This window comes from Apis mellifera, linkage group LG3 (assembly GCF_003254395.2).
Source record: "Apis mellifera strain DH4 linkage group LG3, Amel_HAv3.1, whole genome shotgun sequence".
Classification (NCBI taxonomy): Eukaryota; Metazoa; Arthropoda; class Insecta; order Hymenoptera; family Apidae; genus Apis; species Apis mellifera.
In genome coordinates, this window is record NC_037640.1 from 3115590 (window position 1) to 3140936 (window position 25347).

At 24.6% G+C, this 25347-nt stretch overlaps 2 protein-coding genes and 2 long non-coding RNA genes across 7 annotated transcripts; 2 read left to right on the forward strand and 2 right to left on the reverse strand.

The window, feature by feature from the left end:
- The first annotated feature begins 295 nt into the window (after positions 1–295).
- On the forward strand, positions 296–4520 carry LOC107964202. Its single transcript, XR_001702510.2, has 2 exons — positions 296–2902; positions 3398–4520. It is a non-coding gene; the product is annotated as an uncharacterized LOC107964202 (long non-coding RNA).
- An 840-nt stretch (positions 4521–5360) lies between these two features.
- On the reverse strand, positions 5361–6262 carry LOC102656527. Its single transcript, XR_407843.3, has 3 exons — positions 6037–6262; positions 5682–5812; positions 5361–5574 (listed from the first exon to the last, which is right to left on the reverse strand). It is a non-coding gene; the product is annotated as an uncharacterized LOC102656527 (long non-coding RNA).
- Positions 6263–12409: 6147 nt separating this feature from the next.
- LOC411564 (nose resistant to fluoxetine protein 6) lies at positions 12410–21413 on the forward strand. 2 transcript variants are annotated; one of them, XM_006558426.3, is made up of 13 exons: positions 12410–12729; positions 16428–16672; positions 16902–17095; positions 17609–17730; positions 18671–18910; positions 18998–19196; positions 19285–19450; positions 19552–19631; positions 19703–19798; positions 19885–20014; positions 20522–20696; positions 20808–20950; positions 21045–21413. In XM_006558426.3, the coding sequence occupies exons 2-13, from the start codon at positions 16625–16627 to the stop codon at positions 21165–21167; spliced, it is 1716 nt and encodes a 571-aa protein (XP_006558489.1). In that variant the 5' UTR covers positions 12410–12729; positions 16428–16624; the 3' UTR covers positions 21168–21413. The 2 variants fall into 2 exon arrangements, with proteins under 2 accessions (XP_006558489.1, XP_395035.4); XM_395035.7 differs by lacking the exon at positions 12410–12729 and adding an exon at positions 15299–15882.
- Positions 21317–24928, reverse strand: LOC411563 (myotubularin-related protein 2). Of its 3 annotated transcripts, XM_395034.7 has the most exons (10): positions 24794–24927; positions 24127–24342; positions 23918–24025; positions 23187–23639; positions 22673–23120; positions 22401–22576; positions 22217–22324; positions 21948–22132; positions 21676–21880; positions 21317–21584 (listed from the first exon to the last, which is right to left on the reverse strand). In XM_395034.7, the coding sequence occupies exons 2-10, from the start codon at positions 24250–24252 to the stop codon at positions 21432–21434; spliced, it is 1962 nt and encodes a 653-aa protein (XP_395034.3). In that variant the 5' UTR covers positions 24253–24342; positions 24794–24927; the 3' UTR covers positions 21317–21431. The 3 variants fall into 3 exon arrangements, with proteins under 3 accessions (XP_395034.3, XP_006558490.2, XP_006558491.1); XM_006558427.3 differs by lacking the exon at positions 23918–24025 and having other exon boundaries at positions 24794–24925; XM_006558428.3 differs by lacking the exon at positions 21317–21584 and having other exon boundaries at positions 21775–21898; positions 24794–24928.
- Between the last annotated feature and the right edge of the window lie 419 nt (positions 24929–25347).

Consider the following 25347-nt stretch of genomic DNA (forward strand, 5'->3'; position numbering starts at 1 on the left):
TCTACCTGTGTTCACGGTTCCTTTTTTATCTACCGTAAAACCGTGCAGTTACTATAAAGTGGACTGAATCGTTCGTACCAATCGTCGTTCGAGCGATGTTTAATTAAATAGCAAGGTGTGAAAGGAAGCGGGAGTCTCGAATAGACCCGTTAGGCATGCTAACGTACAAAAGAAAAATTTTTAAAGGAATAAGTTTCGATTATATATATATATATATATATATATATATATATATATATATATATATATATATATATATTGCCTTTTTCGTCATGTTTTGCTATCGTTTAAGGTACAAGCGTTTAATATATTAATATATGTATATGTATGTGCGTATGTATATATATATAATATGCATATATGTATATATATATATACATATGCATATGCATATTACATAATCATTATATCGTTCATTTAGTCATTCAGTTGGTTCTATTTGGAACCGAGTGGATTTGTGTCAAATATCTTCGTCAGTGTTTCGATAATATATTTATTTTTATTCTGGAATTTAACTCCACTTTATAGTATTTCTTAATATAATCTCGCGATTCTTTTATATTTTTAGTCTTTATGCTGGCATCTTATTTTTTTTTTTTTTTGTTCTTGTAAAATTATGATTGTACTGGGAAGTACATGATCGATGTCTGTGCGTGTGTGTATGCGTGAATGGACGCGCGTATGAGTGTATGTGTGTGTGTACATATATATATTTATATTTATATATATTATATATATATATACACACATATATATATATGAAAGAAAGAAAGAGAAAGAGGAGCGTCGTTTTATTGGATGCAGAATTCGAATTCGCCGTTTCCTCCCACAAAAGATATTCCATTTTATTAAATATTTTGAATCGGTGAAACGAGATTCATCAAGTGCCACATTATTTAATTTTTTTCGAGGCTGAATATTTTTTCGTAATATTCCTATAATTATTATGATATTCTCGTCCCTTGTACCTTTTTCCGATATAATAATCTCGTCGATCCAGAGATAAACGAAATAAAAATAAAAAAGGAAGAAAAGAATAAGAAGAAGAAAAAAAAAAAGGAATGAAAAAACTCACCCACTGATTTTTCAGTTTTTCTGGTACAATCGGCGACAGCATTAGTGATTCGTTGTATATATAGAGCGGTAGTAATTGTTATGTAGGTAAATGGCTGGTGTTGTATACACATTCGTTCTTTTCCCTAATTATTCGAATTATCTTGTAACCTGTAACCATAACTCGGAGCGTTGAGCGGACGGCGCTCAATAAAAATTTGTCGTACGCTGTCGTTGTATGCGAATGAAAATGGCAAAAGCGAGATGACGATAACGTTCTGTAAATATATAGGAGTGCCTGAAACCACGTTGAGAGTGAATGAGATACAGAGAGAGAAAGAGGGAGAAAAAGCGAGAGAAAGAGAAATGGAGAGTGGCAAATACTTTTCCAGCGGTGCAAGAACAAATGAATGAAGCCGTTGAAAAAGCAATCACAGAATAAGAGGGGGAAAAAAAAAAAGGAGAAAAAAAGAACAGAATAAGATTATTCTTTGCTCCTTGGCGCGTTGCGATCAAACCTGATCGATTTTGCAAATTAGATCAAAGGGAAAAAAAGAAGATTAAACGATGTGTGAAGCTAGTGATCGTATGCACAAAATCAGCTGTTGCTTTTTAAGGAAATCTAATTTTTTTATTTACTTATTAATTACAATGAGAGCTTTTTTAGGAGTTATTTTTAACAATTTGACGATTGGACCTCAAATGGACTCTCAAATGTATGCGACAAATCATCATATTTGGATTAACGCGAAAATGCAAATCCTGTATCCTTGAACAAGTATTCCTGCTTTTTGTTCTTGACTAATGTAGATATCGTAGCAATCATCATTCTCGTGGGATTGCTTACTTTATCGTCGCTATATAGCGAGAATTACGGGCTCACGTGTAACAAGTAAATTGTTCGGGCAGCCATTTTGAAAATTGATGTTTGCCAACACAGTCGTTCGTCGTATAGAAAATTAATTCTTGTCTAGTTAACCGTGTGGATCGATTAAATGTTTGAATAGCAATATTTTACGAGTATTACAAAATCAAATGCGCTAATGTTTTCTTCTACCTAATAATATCTAACAGTAAATCCTCGTCAATAATTCAAAAACGTCAATGCGTTATCAGCTTCCACACGATGTTATTCAACAAATAAAAGGATTTAACGTTGAACAGTATTAAGTACAAGAAATTAAATATGAAGAAATGTCTAGGAATCGTTACCATCTAATCAATAACAAATGAACGAGGGAGCCCGTAATTTATCCTTTCTTTCATCATCCGCTCTTCCCTTCGATTGTTCATTTCCTATTAATTTTTTCATTACGTTATTTCAGTATTTTTCCACACAGCGCTTAGTTCCTGAGAGCCTTCGCGCCAAGGTAGTCATTTCTCATTTTCATAAGGGAGTGGAGCACGGACGAGGCGTCGATCGATTTACCGCATTTTTGCACTATTTTTTCAATCTGTAAAAAGATATTTATTTGAAAATAAATAACTCGAAAAAAAAAACGTTCGGCGCCTCGCGATCTTCTTATGTCTGCGTATTGCGATCGTATCCTTTCTTTATTCTCTGTCAACATTTCCTTAATTTATTCTTCTGCTCAGGTTCAGTCATGCGAAGCGAAATGACTAGAAAAAAAAAAAATGACATTCACCTCGAAACAGGATTCCAGTAAAGCTGCTTGTTTCGTTTCACGTAATATCCGAATGGAAAAATATAGGTCGAAAAGTAACCTTGAAATGGACTGACATACCGTGTCATTGCAATCGTCGAGTTTCGAATTATTATGCATTAACCGGTCCATGGAAATTGTTGACACTTATCTCAGACGGTTAATTGATTGAAAAATTTGCATAGGTAATAAATTTTTCTTTTTTATTATTATTTAATAAATAATACTTTATAGAGGTTGGCCATTTGGAATTTTCAATTTTTTTGCAATTCCAAAAATCTCGAAGTCTAAAAGATGACTTGTAAAAAAAATTTAAAGATGTTGCAATTTAAACTTTAGACTCATTTTAATTCGTGTGATCTCATCATCATTTCTTAACAATTGTTCGGGAAAGGAAAAAATGAAATTCTTCGTGAAAAAGAATAACTACGAACAACTTCATTTTATTAAAATTTCCAGAATATTGAAATTAAATAAATTTATTTAATATAAATAAATATACAATTTCTTGGCAAAATAAATAGATATTTCTTGAAAAAAAAAAAGAAAGAAAGAAAAAATAAATAGATTCTGAATCTCTGAAGAGTTTCGAGAATTTTATGACTTTAGTTTCAAAGTTTATTATTCAGTCTTCATAGTTAAAATATTTTATTTAATATTTTTTTTTCTTTTTTTTTAAGATCCCTTGCAGTATTAGAAGTTTCACATATCTTTTCAAGACGAGTACAAAAGCCCGAATACAAATTTTATAAAGGAGAAAATTCTGCAAATAATTATCTGATACTTGTTTAATAAAATGATTATTTATAATAAGATCGAATGTAATTGCATCCAGTTGAAAAATTTATATCGATGAAATATATGTCGATGAAAAATATTTCGTCACATCGGCAAATGCATAAAACAAGTGAAACTCGTTGATGAAGAAAGTATTGTCGGTAATCTCAAGGCAACCCGGTCAAAGAATATTGTTTTTCGGTTGGTCAAGATATACCAAGATTTGAAATGCACTTTTATATATATATATACATATACATATATATATATATATATATATATATATATATATAATGATTTCATCGGTAACTTACATCATTATGTCTGTATAAGAAAAAGAAAGATTCGAAGGACTAATTTCTATGAAACACGTGTGTCTGATGTTTCATTAGACTTATTTTGTAACGTGATAGTCAAGCCGGTCTTCATGCTTCCAAAAATGTCAGAACGTGAAATGAACGTTATTATACAAGTCATTTTCTGAGAAGTTAAAATTTCGAAAGTTCAAGGTAAAGCGTTTCTCCCGTATTAATTTTTTTTTTAATAATTCCAACAATCGATACTTAGAAATTTATTAGAAATTATGTAGAAATTGCATTCCTTTCTCTATTTCTTTTCTTCCTTCCTTTGTTTCTTTAATCCTCTAGATTTTCAAAATAATGTCTTATTTGTATGGATGTTTTTTGAGGCTTCTTGTGCACGTCTTTGATTCCATTATCCGGCAGATATTAACGTTGTGATATTTTATAATATTGTAACGGAACTCGTTATCACTTCTGTATTATATTACATGAATGATATTATTTTATAATTATTTCGGAACTGGCTTCTGGAACACTGCGGGAAAATGCGGCTCTCCGGCGACCTGAATGGTCCCTTTCTTTTTTTTTTTTTTTTTTTTTTTTGTTTGTTTTTTATTTATAATTGTTGACGTTTTGTCTGATTCTTATTTTGTGAAATGGATGCGAAACTATCATGTGCTGATAATACTTTGAAAATCAAAAAAAAAAAAAAAAAAAAAAAAAATCAAAAAAAAAAAATGCTTTGATGTTCTTTCTTCCAATCACTTTTCATTTGTTTTTTTTTTTTTTTCCTTATTTTTCAATGATTAGATTTTGCTTAAATTAAAATAATAAATAATAATAACATCAGTAAATCAGATTCTAATCTAATCATTTGAAATTTAACATCATGAAAAACATGTTTCTAAATTCCATTAGACTTCGCAACGAAGATTGGTACATATTGGTACAATATTGGTACATATGAAATATTATTTTTTTAAGTAAATCTTTTTTTCGAAACCTTATATATTTAACCAAAATTATTTAATTAACATAATATTCAAATTTTATATATATATATATACTTCTTAATCGGTGATTAGTTTCATTTTTTTTTATTTATATTAATTATTCGATATAATTTTTCTTCTAGTTTTTTATTTACATATTTTTTTCATTTATGTCATTTTAAAACAATTTATTGAGTAAAAAATCTCCATTCTTTTCTAAATATTTTTATATATATATTTTCAATAATTTTTTTCTATATTTAAATTAATATATTGAATATTGAAAGATTTACAATTTTATTATTATTCAATTATGTAGTTTGGATCAAATTTTTTTCAATGGTAACAATAAATATTATTATCAATTTTTTATTGTGATAAAAAAACGGCATTTTATATGCATCAACTTAATATAGATATATGTGTGTGTATATACATAAAAGACATATTTATAAATATATAAATAAAAATATTTTATAAAATTTTTCAAAAATTAAAATTATCCTTGATGTGTTTTAATTAATATCTCAATATTTTATCAAAAATTATGTATTTTATTACACTCAGACATGTTTTATTATGCATATATTGTAGCTTGTAAAATATGTGAAATAACAGTCATAAGAAGCATGATAAAAAATATGAAATGATTACTTTCAAAAATTCAATATCAATACCAACATTAATATCATTCTTATGATTAGAAATCATATTGTTATTTGAATTTGTTATATGATTAATTCTTAATCAATATTTTTGCATATCAATTTTCGTGTTTACTTTGGCCTATAAAATAAACATTTAAAAAAACATTAAAAATTTCCCATAAATATATTAAATTCTTATTCGGCTTTATCAATGAACGTACAAAGGAAAAAAAGATATATACGAACCAGGAAAAGGAAACTAGTTACTTTCTCTACTAGACAGATCCATGGCTCTGATTTAACATCCGTTTATATATACGCATTTTATTTTGAGTGTTATGTGAGCGCTTTCACGATGTAATTCGCCACTGTTACGTCTAAAAGAAAACAAACGAACGTAATAAGATGCAACATCGCAACATTAAGAAAACTGGTTATTTGTAAGAGACACATGCATTCGTTCTCTTTTCATATTTTCGATCGATTTTAGATTACCATTTTTGGATAAAATATATTCTGTAATATTTTTAGAATTTTTTTAAATTGTTAAAAACAAAAATAATAATTAATTTTCATGAAAATGAAATTAATCTAATCTAACCTATATTTTTTTTTAAAGAAAGCCGATCATCTTTTCACTCATCAATTCTTTTACTATTTTTAAATAATGATAATTACTAATTGGCTTTCATTGACAATTTAATCTAAATCATACTTCTTTTTAATAAAAATTAATTATTTTCTCGTTTCACTTGTTTTTGGACTTTACATATTTATCTTTCAAGTATGTATCACATTCATACATATCAATATTTAAGTGTGAATGTATCTACTGTAGAGAAAATCTAATATATAGGTTTGTATCTATGTAAGCCATCGAAATAGGTTATTTCTATGAAAAATGATTTATTTTCATTTTTAGTGATTTAAAATGAAAATTATATATTTAAAAAAAAACATTTTGCAATTTAAATACTTCAATAAATATTATTATTTTATATATTTTATATATATTTTATATATTTATTTATATATATTTATTATATATATTATATATATTTTCAATTTTACTTTTTTTTTTATTTTTACTAAAAATTCATTTATATTTATTTTTTATATATTATTCATTTCTTCATGCATTAATATACAATAATTTTTTTATGACTATTGTATATTGATCATATTATTAGCTTACACGATAATATTCTCTTAGTGATAATGTGATTTGAATTGTTAATTCATAACTATCTTTAAACATATTTAAGTTTATGTTAATATTCTAAATTATTTGCTCGTTTAATATCTACGTCTATGTAGATATTAAATATTCGTGTATCTATTAAAGATTCGTGTCAAAATTGTAATGTAGTTTTTGAACAGATAAAAAAAATGAATTAGACAAAAAAAATTTTTTATCTAGACTCATTTTTTTGTGTTATAACATTCTCAACAATGTACTGATTATTTATATATATTAGATTGTTATGTTGTATAATTTTTATATACTATTCACGTTTATTTTCAATTAATTTTTTTCTTTTAGGTTAATAATTTTATCATAAGAAAATTATATATCGTTGGTGAAAAAAAATTTAATTATTTTGATTTAAAATAATATTTAACAAATAGCATATCTATCATTAATTTTATTATTGTTTGTTATAAAAAAAATGAGAATAAAACAAAAAAAATTTTGACGCTTATTATAATATTTCATGATTAGATTAAATACAATTTTTTTTACAATAAAATTATTTTTATTGTAAAACGTTTAACAGTTACTGAATAACAATGCTCGATAATATAATATTTAATATAATATTTAATATAAAATAGTGTCCAATAACTATTTTATTAAAGAAAATTTATGCGATAATGATATGGATACAGAATTGTTATCAAAAATCAATCAGTGACATTTCGAAACATTTATTTTAAAAACAAGTTGTAATTAATATAAAAGAAAAAATTGAAAAAAATGATTATCAATAGCAACGAAAACCATATTACAGTTCATACTACAGTTCAGTTGCAAAAAGCATCGTTGATATTATATTAAAATTAAGGTAAGAAGTTTGATTTTCGCATTATTTTTATTTTTTTTTGATCGAAAAAATTATACATTTTCCATGAAAGTATGGATTAATCAAGTTTTGTTATTCAATCAAAGTCAAAGATTTTTTATCTGTGTTGTGTTGTTATTTATTAAACTATGAACAAGAGAAAGTCGCAAATTTCGTAATATAAAATTTGTTTTATACATAGTTATGTGACTGAGCATTGGTTAGAATTTAAAAATACTTAGAAATTATTTATTGCTTATAATTTTTTTGTAAAAAAATGTATTTGTAGAATATGATACATAAAAATATAAGTATATACACAAAAATACTAATCTAATCATCATTATTAATAAATAACATCTATAATATATTTATATATGTCTATTTAAAATAATATACATCATGGAGTCGTAAAATTGATCAAAAATTAACATTTACAAATTAACAAAACGAAAAAAAAATGTATTTTTAAGTGAGATCAAAAAATCAGTTAAGATTATGTAAAGTTTCCATTTGCAAGAAACAATATTTAATTAATATCAGAATTTTATAGATTTTTACGTGTAATTCGAAAAAGTTACAAAAATATAAATTAAAGCGCAATTAAAAGCTGATTGCAAAAAATTAAAAAAATTCATGAAAATATAATAAAATTATATAAAAAAATATAATAAAAAATTAAAGAATTTATCTCTTTTTCACTATTGTAATTGAAAAAATATAAAATCGAAATATCGATGTTTCATTGATATAATTTAATTGAAAGATTCTCATTTATAGGTTAGATTGAACTAATCTGAAATTGATTTTAGAAGCATCAAATATTTTTTATTTTTAAATATTAAAATTAAATTATGAATGTCGAGATTAGCAATGCAAATTTATATGAATATTTTTCAAGTTATCTTCAACAATATTCAATAAATAAAAATTTGTAAGAAAAATGTACATGATTTAAATAATATATATAGGATTAAATATATAAGAAATCTATAATAAAAATAATATCTGTTTTAAATTAATTTTATTTGATTCCTAAACACAATTTAGATTATGATATGAAAAATATCTAAAAATATATTTATTTATTACTATTATACAAATTATTACTGTGATATTATGAAAATTATTATAGCTTTAATCTTTTCTTTGTTTCTTTTTTCCATGAAATGATTATAACAATAATAGATAATTATCTTCATATATTTCATTATTTCAATTAATTTTAGATAATAAAAATAATTAGTCTCCAGACTAAAATAATTAGTAGCCAGACTAGATTTTAGTGATTTCTTCAATTTTTTGTAACCTTACAATATATATTTTCAAATTATGTACATGTATTTTCAAATTATATAGTGACGTCCTAATAAATGACAATACATAACTAAGTATTCCATTCTTAATATTTGTTTAACTTGAAATAATTGCTTTAGAATGAAATCAACCGTATAATTCGATTCGTTCAATTCATGCTCATTATATTCGTCTGATTTTGCTGATAAAAATAAAACTAAGCACATATATATACATATAAAATGATTTTGAATTGTTAATGATAATATTATAATGTTTAAATCATTGAATCAATATCTGCGGTTTTATATTGTATTTTCATTGAAATATATTATTTTAATAATTATCAATAAAATATATATAATCCTATAATTTGATACTAATAAAATTAATAATAAAATTATTCTAAATTTTTCTATTGTTTATATATGTATAAAATATGTAAAAAAATATTTTATATCCATTATGAATCCTTTTTTTTTATTATCTTTTTTTTATAATTACAATTTCTTTATTCTGTATTTTTCCTTATTAATGACGTAACCATCTTAAAAATATCATTCATATCATCACATAAAAACGCTAAAAAATATTTATTTTCAATTTATTTGATATTGCTTCGTTTTCTTATTTTTAAAAATAAAAAAAAATCGTTCATTTACGTTTACAAATAATTGCACGACACATGTAAAAATTCATAAACACATAAAGATAAGAAAAAAATTCATATTATATAAATAATCTGAATGAATATATATAAATATGAATATATTTAATTAATAAATTTAAAATAATTTCAATTCATCAATTTCGTTTTTTACTTGTTGAAAATATTTTTTATTTCGCTTAACAATACAAATATAATTCAAAGAGATAATAATTTATTTTAATCCATATCAGAAATAATCGCAGACAAAATGATATTGACAAAGATTCAATATGAAAATTGATATATATTTTTATGGTCAATGTTTTTCAGTTTTTAATTACAGATAATTAACCCATTATATAATTTAAAAAACTCATTTAAATTTTGTAAGAAATATAATTATTGCTAAATTCTTTTATAAGATGTAATATTTATTATACATTATTTACACATTTGAATATTTATTATTATTTTTTAATGGCAGACAAAATGATATTGACAAAGATCCAATACGAAAATTGATATATATTTTTATGGTCAATGTTTTTCTGTTTTTAATTACAAATAATTAACCCATTATATAATTTAAAAAATCACTTTATAAGAAATATAATTATAAATATAATTATATTGCTATAAATTTTTTTATAAGATATAATATTTATTATATATTATTTATATTATTTAAATATTTATTATTAAATATTTATTAAATATTATAAATTATTATGAATATATAAATATATAAATAATTATATTATTATATTTGAATATATAAATATTCAAATGTGTAAATAATATATATTCAATATTATATGTTATAAACAAATTTATTATATAAAAAAATATATATGTATATATATGTGTATATATATATATATTTTTTTTTATAAAAATTATATGTGAGAGGAAATAGGATAACAATAATCATTTAAACAATAATGGAAATATTGTCAGAATTATAAGATTAGATATTTATTATTAGACTGCATGTATTTATAAAAGATATATGACATTTATGAAAAATATGCAAAAATACATAAAGAATATGTAAATCTATCCATGTTTTACATCTATCAGTCCTTAATATTTGTCATTTAAAATATTTTTTTATTAACTCGTTAAATCTTATATATGTCTAAAAATGTATCGTAAAAATATTTTTTTTCATTTTTCTCCTGCTATTTATGTATTTTATGAATTAATAATACAATTCATATACAAAATGTTCATAATATATTAGCCATTTTCCTCGTTAAACGGAAGTTATTAAAAAAAAATGGAAAAGAAAAAATCTTATAATCTCTTAAAATCAATATTTTTTTATATTTGCAATATTATAATTTGGAATATTTCAAAAATTAAAGGTAATTTTTAATTTTTTCATTAGTACATCGTATTTTTTTTTAAAATGATATGATGAGTTAAATATGTCCATATATTACAGAATGATTTTCAAGATTCTACAAGATCTGAATAATATTTATAAAAATAAGAAATATTTTGAATATTAAGGTACTTATAGATATTTCTATTCATGTTTATTTTTTATCAAATTTATCTAGTTTTTATTATTTAAATGCAGGTATTCTATTCAAAATGCACTTCCTCTTGGTATGTAAACGTCAATTTTTTATTTTCATCGATATAAATATTAATAAAAATATTTGGTTCTCTCATTGAATCACGATTTCTAAGATATCATTAATTAGAATTATCGATTTATGAAAAAATATTAATATTATTATATTATTTTGTAATAATAAGAAAAAGATAATTATTTTGATAATAAATAAATTATAATGAATAATTTAAATATTACAATATATAATTATAAATATTTGTGAACACATTACGAAATATTGACAAATATTTCTTTTATTTTTGATCTTGTACAGCCTTGACTGACACATAGTATATTCATTTAATGTCCTTATATGTTGCGATATATTGAGAATAAATATGCAAGACATATATATTATGTAAAAGATACAAAATAAAAAATATATTTTTAGACTCCTTTATTTTTAAAATCTATTTTCGTCAAGATTCCATTATTTTAATAAAAAATATTCAATATTAATTCTATAATAAAAAAATATACATCTCTATAAATATTCGCAATCTATTTATCTGATTATTTATTAAAATTATACTATTAAATTGACAAATTAATAACAAAATAATTAATTATATTATTATTAACTATATTATAATTATATTTTAAATCATATTAATTAGTGAGAATGATTATATTTCTTCCACATTTCTTCTTCTAAAATTAATATTTAAATAGAGATTTTTTTTAAATCGTTATTATATATCACGCTACGATTTTTCGTAGTCAAATATTTCTCATTATAATATACTAGTTGTTATCTAAATTACAATCATTATAGATAGTTTGTTATTAAAATAAATTTTCATATTACTTTATTTTAATAAAATGATAAAGTTATTTTTTTCGTTTTTTTTCGAAATCTTTTCTTGAATATCTTTTTTTATATATTTTTTAAATTTATTTAATTTGATTTTGTAATAGAATTTAATTAAAAAATCTTGTTTTCTAACTATAAAAATATAAAATAGTTAATAAATAACGATTCAGACATCTAACAAGCAATATATTTATATATTTAATTTACATTGATTCCAATCCAAAATGATATTGATATGACACGATTTATGGCAAGATGAATGAATATGTAAATTTTAGCTAATAATTAAATATGATAATGATCTCAGGAAATATGTTTACATGTACGTATATATCTTTACATTTTTTATATTAATTCACGAAGCCTTTTATTAATGTAATACAAATTAAAACAAGTTAAAAAAATATGTAATAGAAAATAATACACATATAATTTCATATTTAAAAACTTTTTTTTTTTCTAGGAGATTTTTATCACTTGATCAATTTCACAATTTTTAATATTATATAAGATAAAATTAAAAAAAGAAAAAAGAAAAAATAAGAATGAAAGATAAAAAGATATCGACTCGAGAAAAATTCGAAGAAGCTCAGAGGATGTTTGTCAGGAAGACGACTTCGGACATTCTTAAAAGCATACTATACCTCGACTACAATATGGCCTGTTAAACAAACAAAAGATATTTATGACTAATTCTTTATGCTTGTTTCAACATTCATCTTGACGAATGCAAATCGCTGAAACTATCATTTGTTAGGGATAGAGAGCCTATTTCTACATACTATGCATAATATAATAGTATCTACTTAGCATAGATTATAGATTTTCAAAGTCACAACCCCTAACAGGTAAGTTTTTGTTTGTAATCATTTGTATTGAAAATTGTATAACTAAAATCATCAATATTTATTTAATTCCATATTTTATTTAATATAGATAAATTTCTATTAGTGAGAATAATAAATTCCATTAATTATTTATAATTATTTATATAATTTATAATATATATATATATTATAATTTATAAATATTAAATTCTCGTTATTTGAATATTTTGAAATAGGATTTCAATTTAATTTAAATAGACAATGAAAATTTATGAGATATATTTTTATATACTTATAAATTATAATAAAATATTATGTACAAAGTCCAATAAAGACAATCATAGTTCTTTATGAAAATTATGAATTATGAGAAGCTTTATAATAATTGTAAAATAAAAAAAATATAAAACTATTAATTTTTTTGGCAACTTATTTTTTTTAATAAATTTGATAATTTTACAAATGCCACGATATGACGTTCTTAATCAATAACTTATATCTAAATAGTTATTATGATTTAAAAATACACGAAAAAATGATCTAAAAATAAAATATTTAGTTTACTTGTATTTTTATAAACTCCATTTAAATATCTTTATTATTTTTAATATTATAAAACATATTTGTAGCATAATTTAAATGATTTTCAAAGGGGAATGTTATGGAAATTTTTCTTTTGCTCTTGTTTTTTTTTTTAATTTTTTTTTTCAATATTACTTTTTACAAGAAATCGTATTTCTATTCCTCAATTTTTGGGCCACGTATATATCCATCACAACTAATGATTTTTCAAAAATCTTATATTTATATATTTTTATTTATTTATTTTTTTTTTTTGCATTGTAGTGAACTAAAAAATTTATACATGTATATATACCTATGTATACCTACTGTACCTGTATATATACCTGTATATACCCGCTATAGCTGTGTATAATTGTTATACTTGTGTATTAACTGGATACACCTATTACACTTGGATATATCTGTGTAATGATCTTTAAATAAGCTTGAACATTAGAAGACGAAATTGTAAGATAATAAAATACGAATTTACGGTTTATGTTATTAAATTTTCTATTGTTTTCGAATTAGTAACAGTACTATTATACCGAATAATATATTATGTCGTCTGAAGTTGTAAATCACTGTTGATATATTTCTTTCCTTGGAAAATATTTGAAAACATTTTTGGCATATTTTATTTACAAATGTATTCCCTCATAGAATCTCTAATAACTTAAGGTGATCGTATTTTAACAAATACGATCTTAATCTTGTTTCTTTATCACAATCATCAAAAGTTAATGGTTTTTCAAGAATCTTATAATTATATTTATATATGTATACAAAATAAATAATTCATATTTAAAAATTGAATTTTTTTTTTTTTTAAATATCACATTTAAAAAATTTTTATAATTTTATTATAATTTTCACACATCACATATATAAAATTCTCATTTGTTTTTTCAATAAATCAAAATCTCTAGTAATTAGAACATTTTACCTCTTCTCTTGAATTATCGAGATTATATCAACAAAAACTTATAATTATGAAAAAAAAAAAAAAGAAAAGGAGAATTATAAATTCTTCCAACACTATAAAAGAGGATCATATCTCAAAAAGACGTTCGCTCAAACTAAGAGGGTAAACGCGCTTTTTTTTATCGACTTCGGAAAAAGATTTTTGCGCGAGTATTACGTTACGGCGAAATTTGATGAAGTAACTCGGAGACTTTGCCTAATAGCGTCAATAAAATAAGAATGCTAATTGCTCGCAAGGAGCGAACGTAAAATCGAGTGGAAGGAGCATTAAACGTGCGCGCAATCGAGTGAAAGTTTTTGAAAGAAAACAAGACAATCGAGGGATGTTGAAAAGGAAAAGAAGCAAGTTCGTCGATAAGGGAGATTTTATTTCGATTACGTGTACCGATCATCCATATATCACGTCGCATCGACTAATCGAATCGACTATCGTTGAAAGAAACTGAGAATTGAAAACGAAAATTGAGATCGATTTGTAATTGTTAATATTATAATATTTGCTACAAGTCTATAAACGTGTAGCATTAGAAAACCAGTCATGCTACATACCTGTCGTAGTTTTCGATATTTTTTGTCGATGCTGCATTGCATGTGACACGATTTAGTCGGCTAAACCACGAATAGTCCTAATTAAGAAAACGTACGGACATATAAGAACCGACTGTTCGTGGAAATGATCGTAAACGTTGCAACAAAATTGGATTTTCAGAATTTGGGAATGGAATAAAATGAAATGAAACTGTGTTTAAAAAAAAAGGAAAAGAATTTTTTAATATTCGTTTCTCAGTGTTGGAAAATCCGAAAGTAAAAAAAATTGAAAGTAGAAAATTACATTGTAGAAGAAAGAATTTGACTTGGTAGAAAGTAACGAATTTTTTTCTAATGCAAATGTCTCAAAGATAAAATCAATATTATTTAACGGGCGATAAAATAAAAGAAAATATTATTACGTATCTAAAAATAATTTAAATAAGGAAAAATATTTAAAATGATAACGATGATGTAAATTCTTCAAATTAGTGAGAAATAATGGTCAAGTTAAAAATTAGTGGTGGGGGTGTCTTGGTATAACTTCAAAGACAACAACGCAGACGACGCAGACCAGGAGGAAGGCTTGCTTTCCATTCGGATTCTGTGATCCTCCTGCACGACAGTCCTTTCTCGGTCGTCTCTTTAGTCGGTGGTCTCATGCAAATAAATTGTCCGTTCTTTGCCCGATACCTGCTGTCTCATTGCGATCGTGTCGGGGATCGTTTGTCGTTCTAAAACACCCGCGTTCACCCTCGATCCTCATTCGATCGGCCTTCCTTCTCGCGGATCTGGAGGATCCATTCCGGTCACTGTTTAATTATTCCATCAGTGAATTTGAAAAATTAAAGTGAAAATATCTGTTCATAACAAACATGGAATATACAAAGATTCCTTTCTCGTGGTTACTCTTGTTATTATTTACGATGCTTTGCGCATCGATCGAGGCAAATTCAAGAAATGTGGTGACAATGAGGGAAACATTGCCAGTGTACGCGATCACGGAATACATCGATATTCTGAATTCGAGCAGATGCCGGAGTGAAATGGAGCAATTTCGCAAAGCTATAGACCACGACGTGCTGTGGGGTTTAAGAAGTTAGTAGATGTTTTAAATAAATAGAAAAATTTCGATCGAGGGAGTTAATTACTCGACGTGGATGAAAATACCGAAAAAAGAAGGGAACGAAAATGTGATCTCTCTCCGACCGGTTGCGAGTCGAAACGTGCCGAAACTAACTGTACACACCTTATGTGGGACCAACATAACGATCGTGCATTTGCGGTGCTATGTTTCGTAATCCAATCGTTAATACAAACGTACATTCATATCCGCGGAAAATTCGATATAATAATTTAAAATACAAGAAAACAGTCTTGTGCAATCGTGAATTCTCTTTGAAACGAATATAAATTACGATTACGTATCTCGTATTGTGTCACGATGTTTGATTTTTCGCCATGGCAACCCTCGCTGCAATACCGAGACTTTCTTCACGTATTGTACAAGAAACTAGTTTCCTTCTCTCTTCCTCGATCGGCTACTGGTTTCGAATACGATCGAATACGTGATCTTTTTTATTTCTTATCATCGTTTACCGCCCGATCTTTTTTTTAAAGGTCGTATCTGTTATTTTTTCAAGTGTTGGACGCCAGCGGAGTGCCACCCTGGGGATTCATAAACGGGAACAATTTCTGGCTGGGTGGGAAAAATGATTGCGATTACATATCAAAAAATTACACGTTGTCCTTGTCACAGAAAGTTCAGAAGAACAATTCATTGTATCGAAATTCTAATGAAGAATATCCACCGTACGAGCTTCATTTCTTTGCCGCCCGTATGAGACATAACAGCACTCTACAGTACCATATAGAATTATCGAAAGAAGTAAGCATGAGGAATTTACATTTAGAATTTATATATATTTAAAAAAAATCGTAAATTTGAAATGTAAAATCAAGAAGAAATCAAGAAAGAAAATCGATTTAAATGAGAGGAAAAAAAAAAATGAAAATAATAACTGATTATAGGATAATTGAAAGAAAAAAAAAAAATACAACTAACGTGTTGTAAATGATCGTTAGAAAAGAAATTTAAGAGATCATGCATTTTTTAGGACATAGTGACACTTGGACTTTGCTTACCGGCATCTTGCACTAAAACTGAAATAGCCACGATGATGGATAAAGTGTTACATAATGAAACTCTCTTGATTGGACAACTCTTTTCCATAGGTTTAACACTGGTCGAAATCACTGACCTCAGAAGCGGTCATGAATGGCTTCTCGAATGGAATATAATATTAATCATGTATGTAAATTAGCGTCTATAAATTTTTTTCAAAATTTAAAGATTATTAAGATATAGATAAATTTAATTTACAAGTGTGTGATGAATTTATTAGATCAGGCGAAAAAATATATTTGTCATTCCATTTTTATTTCTTCCTCATTGAATGAGGATAAAAATTTTGCAATTTTTCTCCTGTTATAGTATAATTCGATATAGTAATTTTCGATGCTTATTACATTTCAATTAAATGGAAAATAAATATTCGCATCGAATTAGAATGTACATAATAAATAATATTTGTCAATAATTTAAACATCAAATGAAATATTTTATATGTTAAATATTTATTAATTAACTGAGATAGTATTTTCAAATAACATTTATTTATTTGGAAAGTTTTGAAAAGATTATATAATGTTTGTTTATAATTTCAGTTTATTTTATTCTAGTATTTGTTTTAATCTTTTATCTTTCAAATTTTAATCATTAACTAAAATCACTGATACATTTTTGATATATATTTGATTGCAGAATCACATTGCTCTTGATATGTTGTGTATCAATAATTTGCACGGCATACGATGGTTTCGTCTATCAAAAACGTTTAAAAAACAAGAAAGAGTTGATCCCCTTTGAGAACAACAATGTATCCGGTAAGTTAACGCAATATATTGATATTTTTATTCAATAATATTTAATTTTAATACGAAAATGTAGTACATTTCATTTATCTTACGAAATATTAATATATTTCAATTAGCCAAAAATATAATCTATTTTATTATAAAGAAAAGATAAGATTTAAATGTTTACAATTAAAAAAAAATTAAAATTATTAAACTTCACATAAGTTCTCAATCATCAAAATAATAAATTAAAATCTTAGAATTAGATAATCCCATTAGATTATTAACTATTTAAATGTAATTATTATTCTTCTACTATAATTCTTTTCATTATTATAGCAAAACATGTTATTATATTACATAAAAATGATATATAAATTACTTAATGTAAATTATGTAAATTTTCATAATTCTTTTTTTTTTCGTGAAACTATCTTTCAAACATATCTTTCTTTTTATTTTTATTAGAGAAACATGTTACTTTTCATTTAAAATTCATTTAAAATCGTTAGAGCCTTAGTATTAGGAAAAAATGATAATATATTTCATTTCAAAATTGGATAGATATATTCTTCTTCGTAAGATAAATGAAATATACTTTTTATAAAACGCACGTAGGCAAATGACTCTTCATTTTACATGATTAATATGTTAATATATTCGTAAAATCTTTCGATTCTAAAATCTAAAAATCGATGTTGACAAAAATATCAATTTTAAATTTATTAAGTTTATTTATATGAAACCAAAAATAGACAAATAGCTATGTCTAATGCATTATTACAATAATTTTTAATAAATAAACTTCGAGTATATTTTAATCTTTAGATTCGATTTTTATTTCACAGATAATATATTAATATCTTCTATGAATATATTAATATTTAATATTTTTGAATATTTTTTAATAATCAATGTAATCTATAATAAATTATTTAATTATATATGATAAAATGTTTATGAATAGAACTGAAAAACGATGTGGAAGAAAAAGGCGAAAATCATTGCCATGAATTAACGAGCGAGTTGAAACCGCAGAATAAAATAATACGATTTATTCTCTGTTTCTCGTGGTTTACCACTCTTAAGCAAATATTCCAAATGGAAGTCGGTTATGATGATATGCGTTTGTTTCACGGTATGAAATTTTTTGGAATGATATGGATTATATTGGTGCATGCACTTTATTACGCGCATCATGCTATAGGTGAGACATCATTAATTACAGATGAAATCTTTTCGTCTTACTTCATTTCTTATGTACAAAATTTCTAAAATAAAAATATACATATAGCTAATAAGGTAATCGCATTTCGAATGACTGATGAGTTCTTCACGCAAGTATTAAGCAATGCGACACTTTCGGTGGATACCTTTTTCTTTACCGGTGGCTTTCTATTGACGTACACATTTTTAAAGACAGGAAACAAAAAGAAAACGTTCGGTGAATCAGTGATACAAATTATACAAGGGATCATTAAACGATTCATTAGGTATTGCGTAATATTTATATGGATTTAAAATTTCGTTGCGATTAAATTTCAATGAGAATAAAAATTTTTAATTCGATTTCATTTCAAGACTTACACCCGGATATCTCGTCGTGGTCATGATTTTCATATTAAATTTTACTTTGATGGAAAAAGTTTCGTTGATTCCATCCAACGAGCAAATACACGTTTTGTGTACAAAATATTGGTGGAGAAATGTACTTTATATCAACAACTTCTTCCCATGGAATGAACAAGTATGAATTAAAAATATTTTATTTTTATTTCATTAAGTGAATATATAATTTGAACAATATTTAAAAAAGATTCGTTTACGGATAAATAATAAAAATTTCAGTGTCTTAGTTGGAGTTGGTATTTGCCCAATGATATGCATTTCTTCATTTTTGGTTCAATTATTCTAACATTAATGAACACGTAAGTTATATAATTCAGATTTTTAGTTATTTATAATTTGACTTTATTCAATTATCAATTGTAAATTTCAGACATTACAATATCGCATTAAGTATAAGTGTTATTACAATAGTTACATCGATATTTACATCCGGTTATCTGGCTTACAATTATAATTATGTACCTGCGTAAGCGTATAATAATATTTGATATTATCATAATAATATATATATTAAAAAGTATATATATATATATACATATATTATTTTCTTAGGTTGAATGAACAATATGAAATGTTAACATACTTTTATTTACGTCCGTGGACAAGAATTCCACCATATTTGGTAGGAATGGGTACATGTTTACTTCTTACAAAGTGGAATTATAAATTACATTTATCAAAGGTAATATATATATATATATATAATCTTTATTAATTACACATTTTATTTATTATCTATATTTTTAATCTTTGTAAGGTTGAGATGTATATAAAAGATATATACAAGATGATTTTATAAATGTCTTTTAATAGACATTTAATAAACATATACAAGAATGTCTTTAATAGATATATAAAATGACTTTATAAATGTTTTTTAATAGATATATAAAAAAATTTTTCATAGAAAAATAGCTTTTATATGATATCTATATGAATCTATGCTTATGTATCATTTATAATTAGATAGAAATCTTGTATAAAATTAGCAATCGAATTAATCGTCAAAAAAGCAAATTAAATTTGAATTTTATAGATTGATTATAAGGGGAAATTTTATTATATTTAATAAATGTTCCAATTTATTAAAAAATTTTAAAATATAGATTTTATATTATTGTATATTACAATTAATAATTCAATATTTTTTGAAAGCTTATAAAATGCATATAATCATAATATGTTTCAGAAAACATTATTCATTTGTTGGACTTTAGCAATTTTGTGCAATTGTTCAATTTTATTCGGTCTTGCAAACAAAAATTTATCTCTGGGTGTGTCTATTCTTTATACGGCCTTCAGCAGAACAGCCTGGGCCTTTGGTATAGCTTGGTTTGTAGTCGCATGTTGTACAAATAATTGTGGTAAATAACTTTTTTCTTGTAAAAGTATTCTTAATATATTGTATATAATTATTATAATTTTTTATATTCAATTTAATTGATTAATTTAAGTATTTTTTTTTATGTTTACAGGTTTGATAAATAAATTTTTATCCAATAAAATATTCTTTCCTATGAGCAGATTAACTTATTCTTGTTATCTGCTAAATCCTGCAATTATACTTTCATTATATTCGATTTCTCCTTACCCCTTCTTCATTGATTACGTTACAATTGTAAGAATAATAAAATTAATTTTATTAAATTAAAAATTTTATTAAATAAATATCAAAGTAATGTTAATGAAAATAATGTTTAATTTTTTTTCAGGGTGGTGTATTCCTAGTAGCGGTATTATTTACTTACACTGCTGCTATAATATTAAGTGCATCAACAGAAGCGCCATTTATAATGCTCCTGCGATTGATCATCCAAAAAAAAGAAACAAAATGAATTATATAGAGATGCATATTTCTATAAAACTTTTAATTGATAAATCTGAAAAAAATCAAAATCGCGTATTAGAACATTTGGAGATATTTAATAGTGTTTAATATTTTTTTATATTTGGGAAGGAGGATCAATCTGAAGAATCATTTGCGCAAAAATTATAAACGTTTTCTTTTTATCAACGAGTATTTTGTACATAGCGAGCAAAAAAAAGTCATATACAAATAATTATAGATCGCTGAAAGATAAGAAACAATTTTTTTCGTGTTATGAATGAACCGGGGAATGTATCCTAGGTGGTGCCGGCGATGTCATTGACCGATTTGCTCGACTAGCCTGTTCACGACGACCTTCTTCCAATTGTTTTTCAAGTTGTTCTTTTAAAACTAATAATTCTCTGGTCCGTTGATAAACAGGATCCTTTAAAAACACAATATGGAAGAAACATGAAACAATGATTTAATTTAATTAATAATTTTACGTGTAGAAATTAAAGTAATAGAATATATACCTGCTGTCGCATACTAGGATTCCATCTACAATATAAACTTTTCCATGGTTTAATGTATCTCATACTAGCGATTGGCATCAGAACAAGCTGATAATAAGGAGCAGCCCAATATAAAGGATTTTGATACAAGGATAACTGACTGTTTGTATACGACCATAATGAAACAGTTTTTTGTTTTACTTGTTCCTGAACTCTTTCTCGTTCACTGTGAGAGTATTATAAGCTATATTTATAATAGTCTTACAACGATCGATGCAAAATATTTAACATACCTGCTAAATAAAAATGTGCCAAATCTACAAGAATATAGGTGATCAAGAATAGTGATTAGAAAATGTTCATTAAACTCAAATGCATTAGGAAACTGACGACTTATTTGCCACACGCAATCCATAAATTGTAAAAATACTGGAGATCTGTCTGCATCGCTATGATGTTCGTCACCATGACCGATTCTCTAAAATATATTATTAGAATTATAGCATTTTCAAATCAACATTGCACAGAAAATATTTAATATTTAAGGTCAGATATTGCAGACCTGTTGAAATTTGTGACCAAAACTAAGCCATTCTTTTTCTATTAGCACTTCAAAACCTTTGATAGTTCTATAATATGGATCTAACATTAACATAGCAAGAGCTGTTAGCTATAAAAAATTATAAATATTCAAATTATTAAATTATATTATATTTAAAAAATATTTTATATTATTTCTTAATTACCTGTGCTGTTCTATCCCATCCATCCGAACAATGCACTAACACTGAAGTTTTATGATTTTCAACTTTATCTACTATTCTTAATGCTCCTGCAAGTACATATTTTATATGTTTCAACCAAACTGTAGATTCTATTCCTGATAACCATCTTGTTTCATCAATTGTCGGGAAACATAACTCTAAAAGGTAATTAATAATATTTATTTATTAATTAATAGTATAAATAATAATTTTTTATTGCAGTTTAACGAAAATATTAGTGATCATAAACTGACCTTTTAATTTTCTAAGACTCTCTCTCATTACATGTATATTATGAATATCAAGAAATACAAGTTCTGCATTTTGGTAAGCATCTTCACTTTCATAACCGCCACCTTTAGCTTTGTTTGCAACAGCATTAGGCATTGGTCGAGCATCCATAATAAAAAGTTTATGACTTTGTGCATTAGCATCCATTATTAATTGAACGTATCGCTCGTCTTCGCGACTACGTTTGCCACCAACACCTACTAATGGTTGAGCACAACGAGTTATCGTTGCTTGACTTTCTGGATGGATCCACGAGAGTACTGGAAGTCTTCCTCTACTTCGAAAGGCTGCGGATGCTTGCAAATCCTCGTCAGTTGCTGCTGCAGGTACTGCCCATACGGCGGGATAACTATCACAAATTGAATATGTATCGTTGATTTTCGATATCTTCCACATATCATTGTTTACTCCCTAAAAATAATTACAACGCTAATATATTTTATTTTACATTAAACATGAGAATATAACACTTTTTACCATTCGTTTTAATTCCGCTATAGGTTCGTAAACATTCCATCCATTTTCAGGAAATGTCTCGAAATATTCAAACGCGAAAAGAGGTAATTTGTGAGATAAAGGAAAAGAATACTGTTGAAGTTTTTCAAAAACATCTCTTCTGGAATGATTTTCTTGTTTATGAGCAAATCTAAGATTTCGCATATCTTTACAAAACACTTCAATGCCATAAGAATTTTCGCCTTTGCTAGATGCACCACCAACTTTTTCGATTCTACTAACAACGCCTAACGGTACTTCAACAACATAAGGCGTTTCACGATCTACACTCCGAAAATGAAGTTTATAATTTGTAATACTAAGAATTCCTCTGACTGGTCCCGAATAAGGACACACATAAGTTACTTCATGAGCAATGCCTTGTACACGTTCTCCATTTAAAAGTGGTGGACCTGTTTCTCCACTAGATAAATTCTATAAAAAAAATGAATAGTAAATAATTATGATATTGATAAAAATAACTAAATAATAAAACATATCTGTTATTTTAGCTATATATTGAAACAATAAATTATGTACTAAAAAAGTAAAAGTAAAAGTGAAAAAAGATTTCCTAAAAAATGTGAAATATAATTCATATTAAATGAATGAAATCAAAATCATAACATTGTATAAAGAAAAACAAATTTTGGTAATAAATAAATTTTTATCAAATGTAAAAACATCTTCCTAATCATCTATATAAAACTCACTTTTACTTGATTGTCTTTTCTAGTTTCTAAAGCAGACACAATATTATTATCTGTTGAAGTAGAGCTTGAGGAAAAACTTTTGGAATGTGATGCTTTATCCCAGCTTTCCTAAAGAAGTTTAATATATAATAGCTTATATATAATTAAATATAATTATGTCTAATGTCTACTAAATCAAAAATTTAGATATATGAATTAAGTTATATTACCGATTCTTGTCCCATCTTAGAATTAAGGGAACTGCTCTTGCTATCTGAATTAAGGGAATCAGAACTGGCATTTTTGGAGTTATTTTGTTCAACATTCAAAAGTTCAGCACTACCCCTTTTTTCCATATTTCTAACTTAAATGGCTCTTTTTTCACATTTGATATATTTTCATCCTTATATATAATTCTAAACACCACATCTTTAAAATAATATCACCTTCAAAAAAAAAAAATATTAAATTAATTAGTTATAATATTTAGTTATTATAATCTATTAAATTTTTATTTATGTAAACATATGAAATGATAACAAACATATGGTAAAAATAATTGCAATAATAATAAAAAAAAAATTGTAAACTTTACAAGATTCATATATTTTATAAAATCTTTATAAATTACTTAACCTCAAAATCCTGAAACTTTATATTATAATTCAAATTATTACAAATATAAATTTGAAACAAATATAATTAATAATAATATTAAAAATAATATTTAAATGTATAAAATATAAATTTTAAATACGAAATAAATTCTAGTAATGATATAAACAAAGTTTTACATAATATTTACGCCACGCCCAGAAGGAATATATTATTTTTATATATTATAATACATGTGAATCTTAAATTACTTAAATATAAAAAATATTCCAATACACTGACCTTATTCAAAAAAATATTACATAAAAATATTCTAATGAACTCAATCCTTTCAGTGCAACTTGTATTTGACAGATATAGTTCATAGACATTTGACTTTATAAAGTCAAATAGAAATATTTAAGAATTAATATCATTTATTATATAACAATTTATCATATAAGTTTATAATAACAATTCTTTATATCTGAAAAAAGAAAACAAAAAATATGTCATTTAAAAAGCATACATGTATTTTCTATTACAATAGAAAAATATCAATTTCTAAAATTTCATTCATGAAAATGTACTCTAAATTATAAATGAAATCCTATTAAAACATATGTTTTTTATGTCAATTCTTATTATGCGAATATTTAAATGAAAATTAATATACTGTAGACTATATTTTATTTTTAAAAATAAAATTATATTTTATAAAAAAAAATTTTGAATTTAATATTTTTCAAAAATACTTTTTTAACATATCATTTTTTCAAATATTTAAAAATTATTCATATATAAAATGATTAGGAATTAAATTAAAATTAAATGATGAAATATAATAGAATATATAT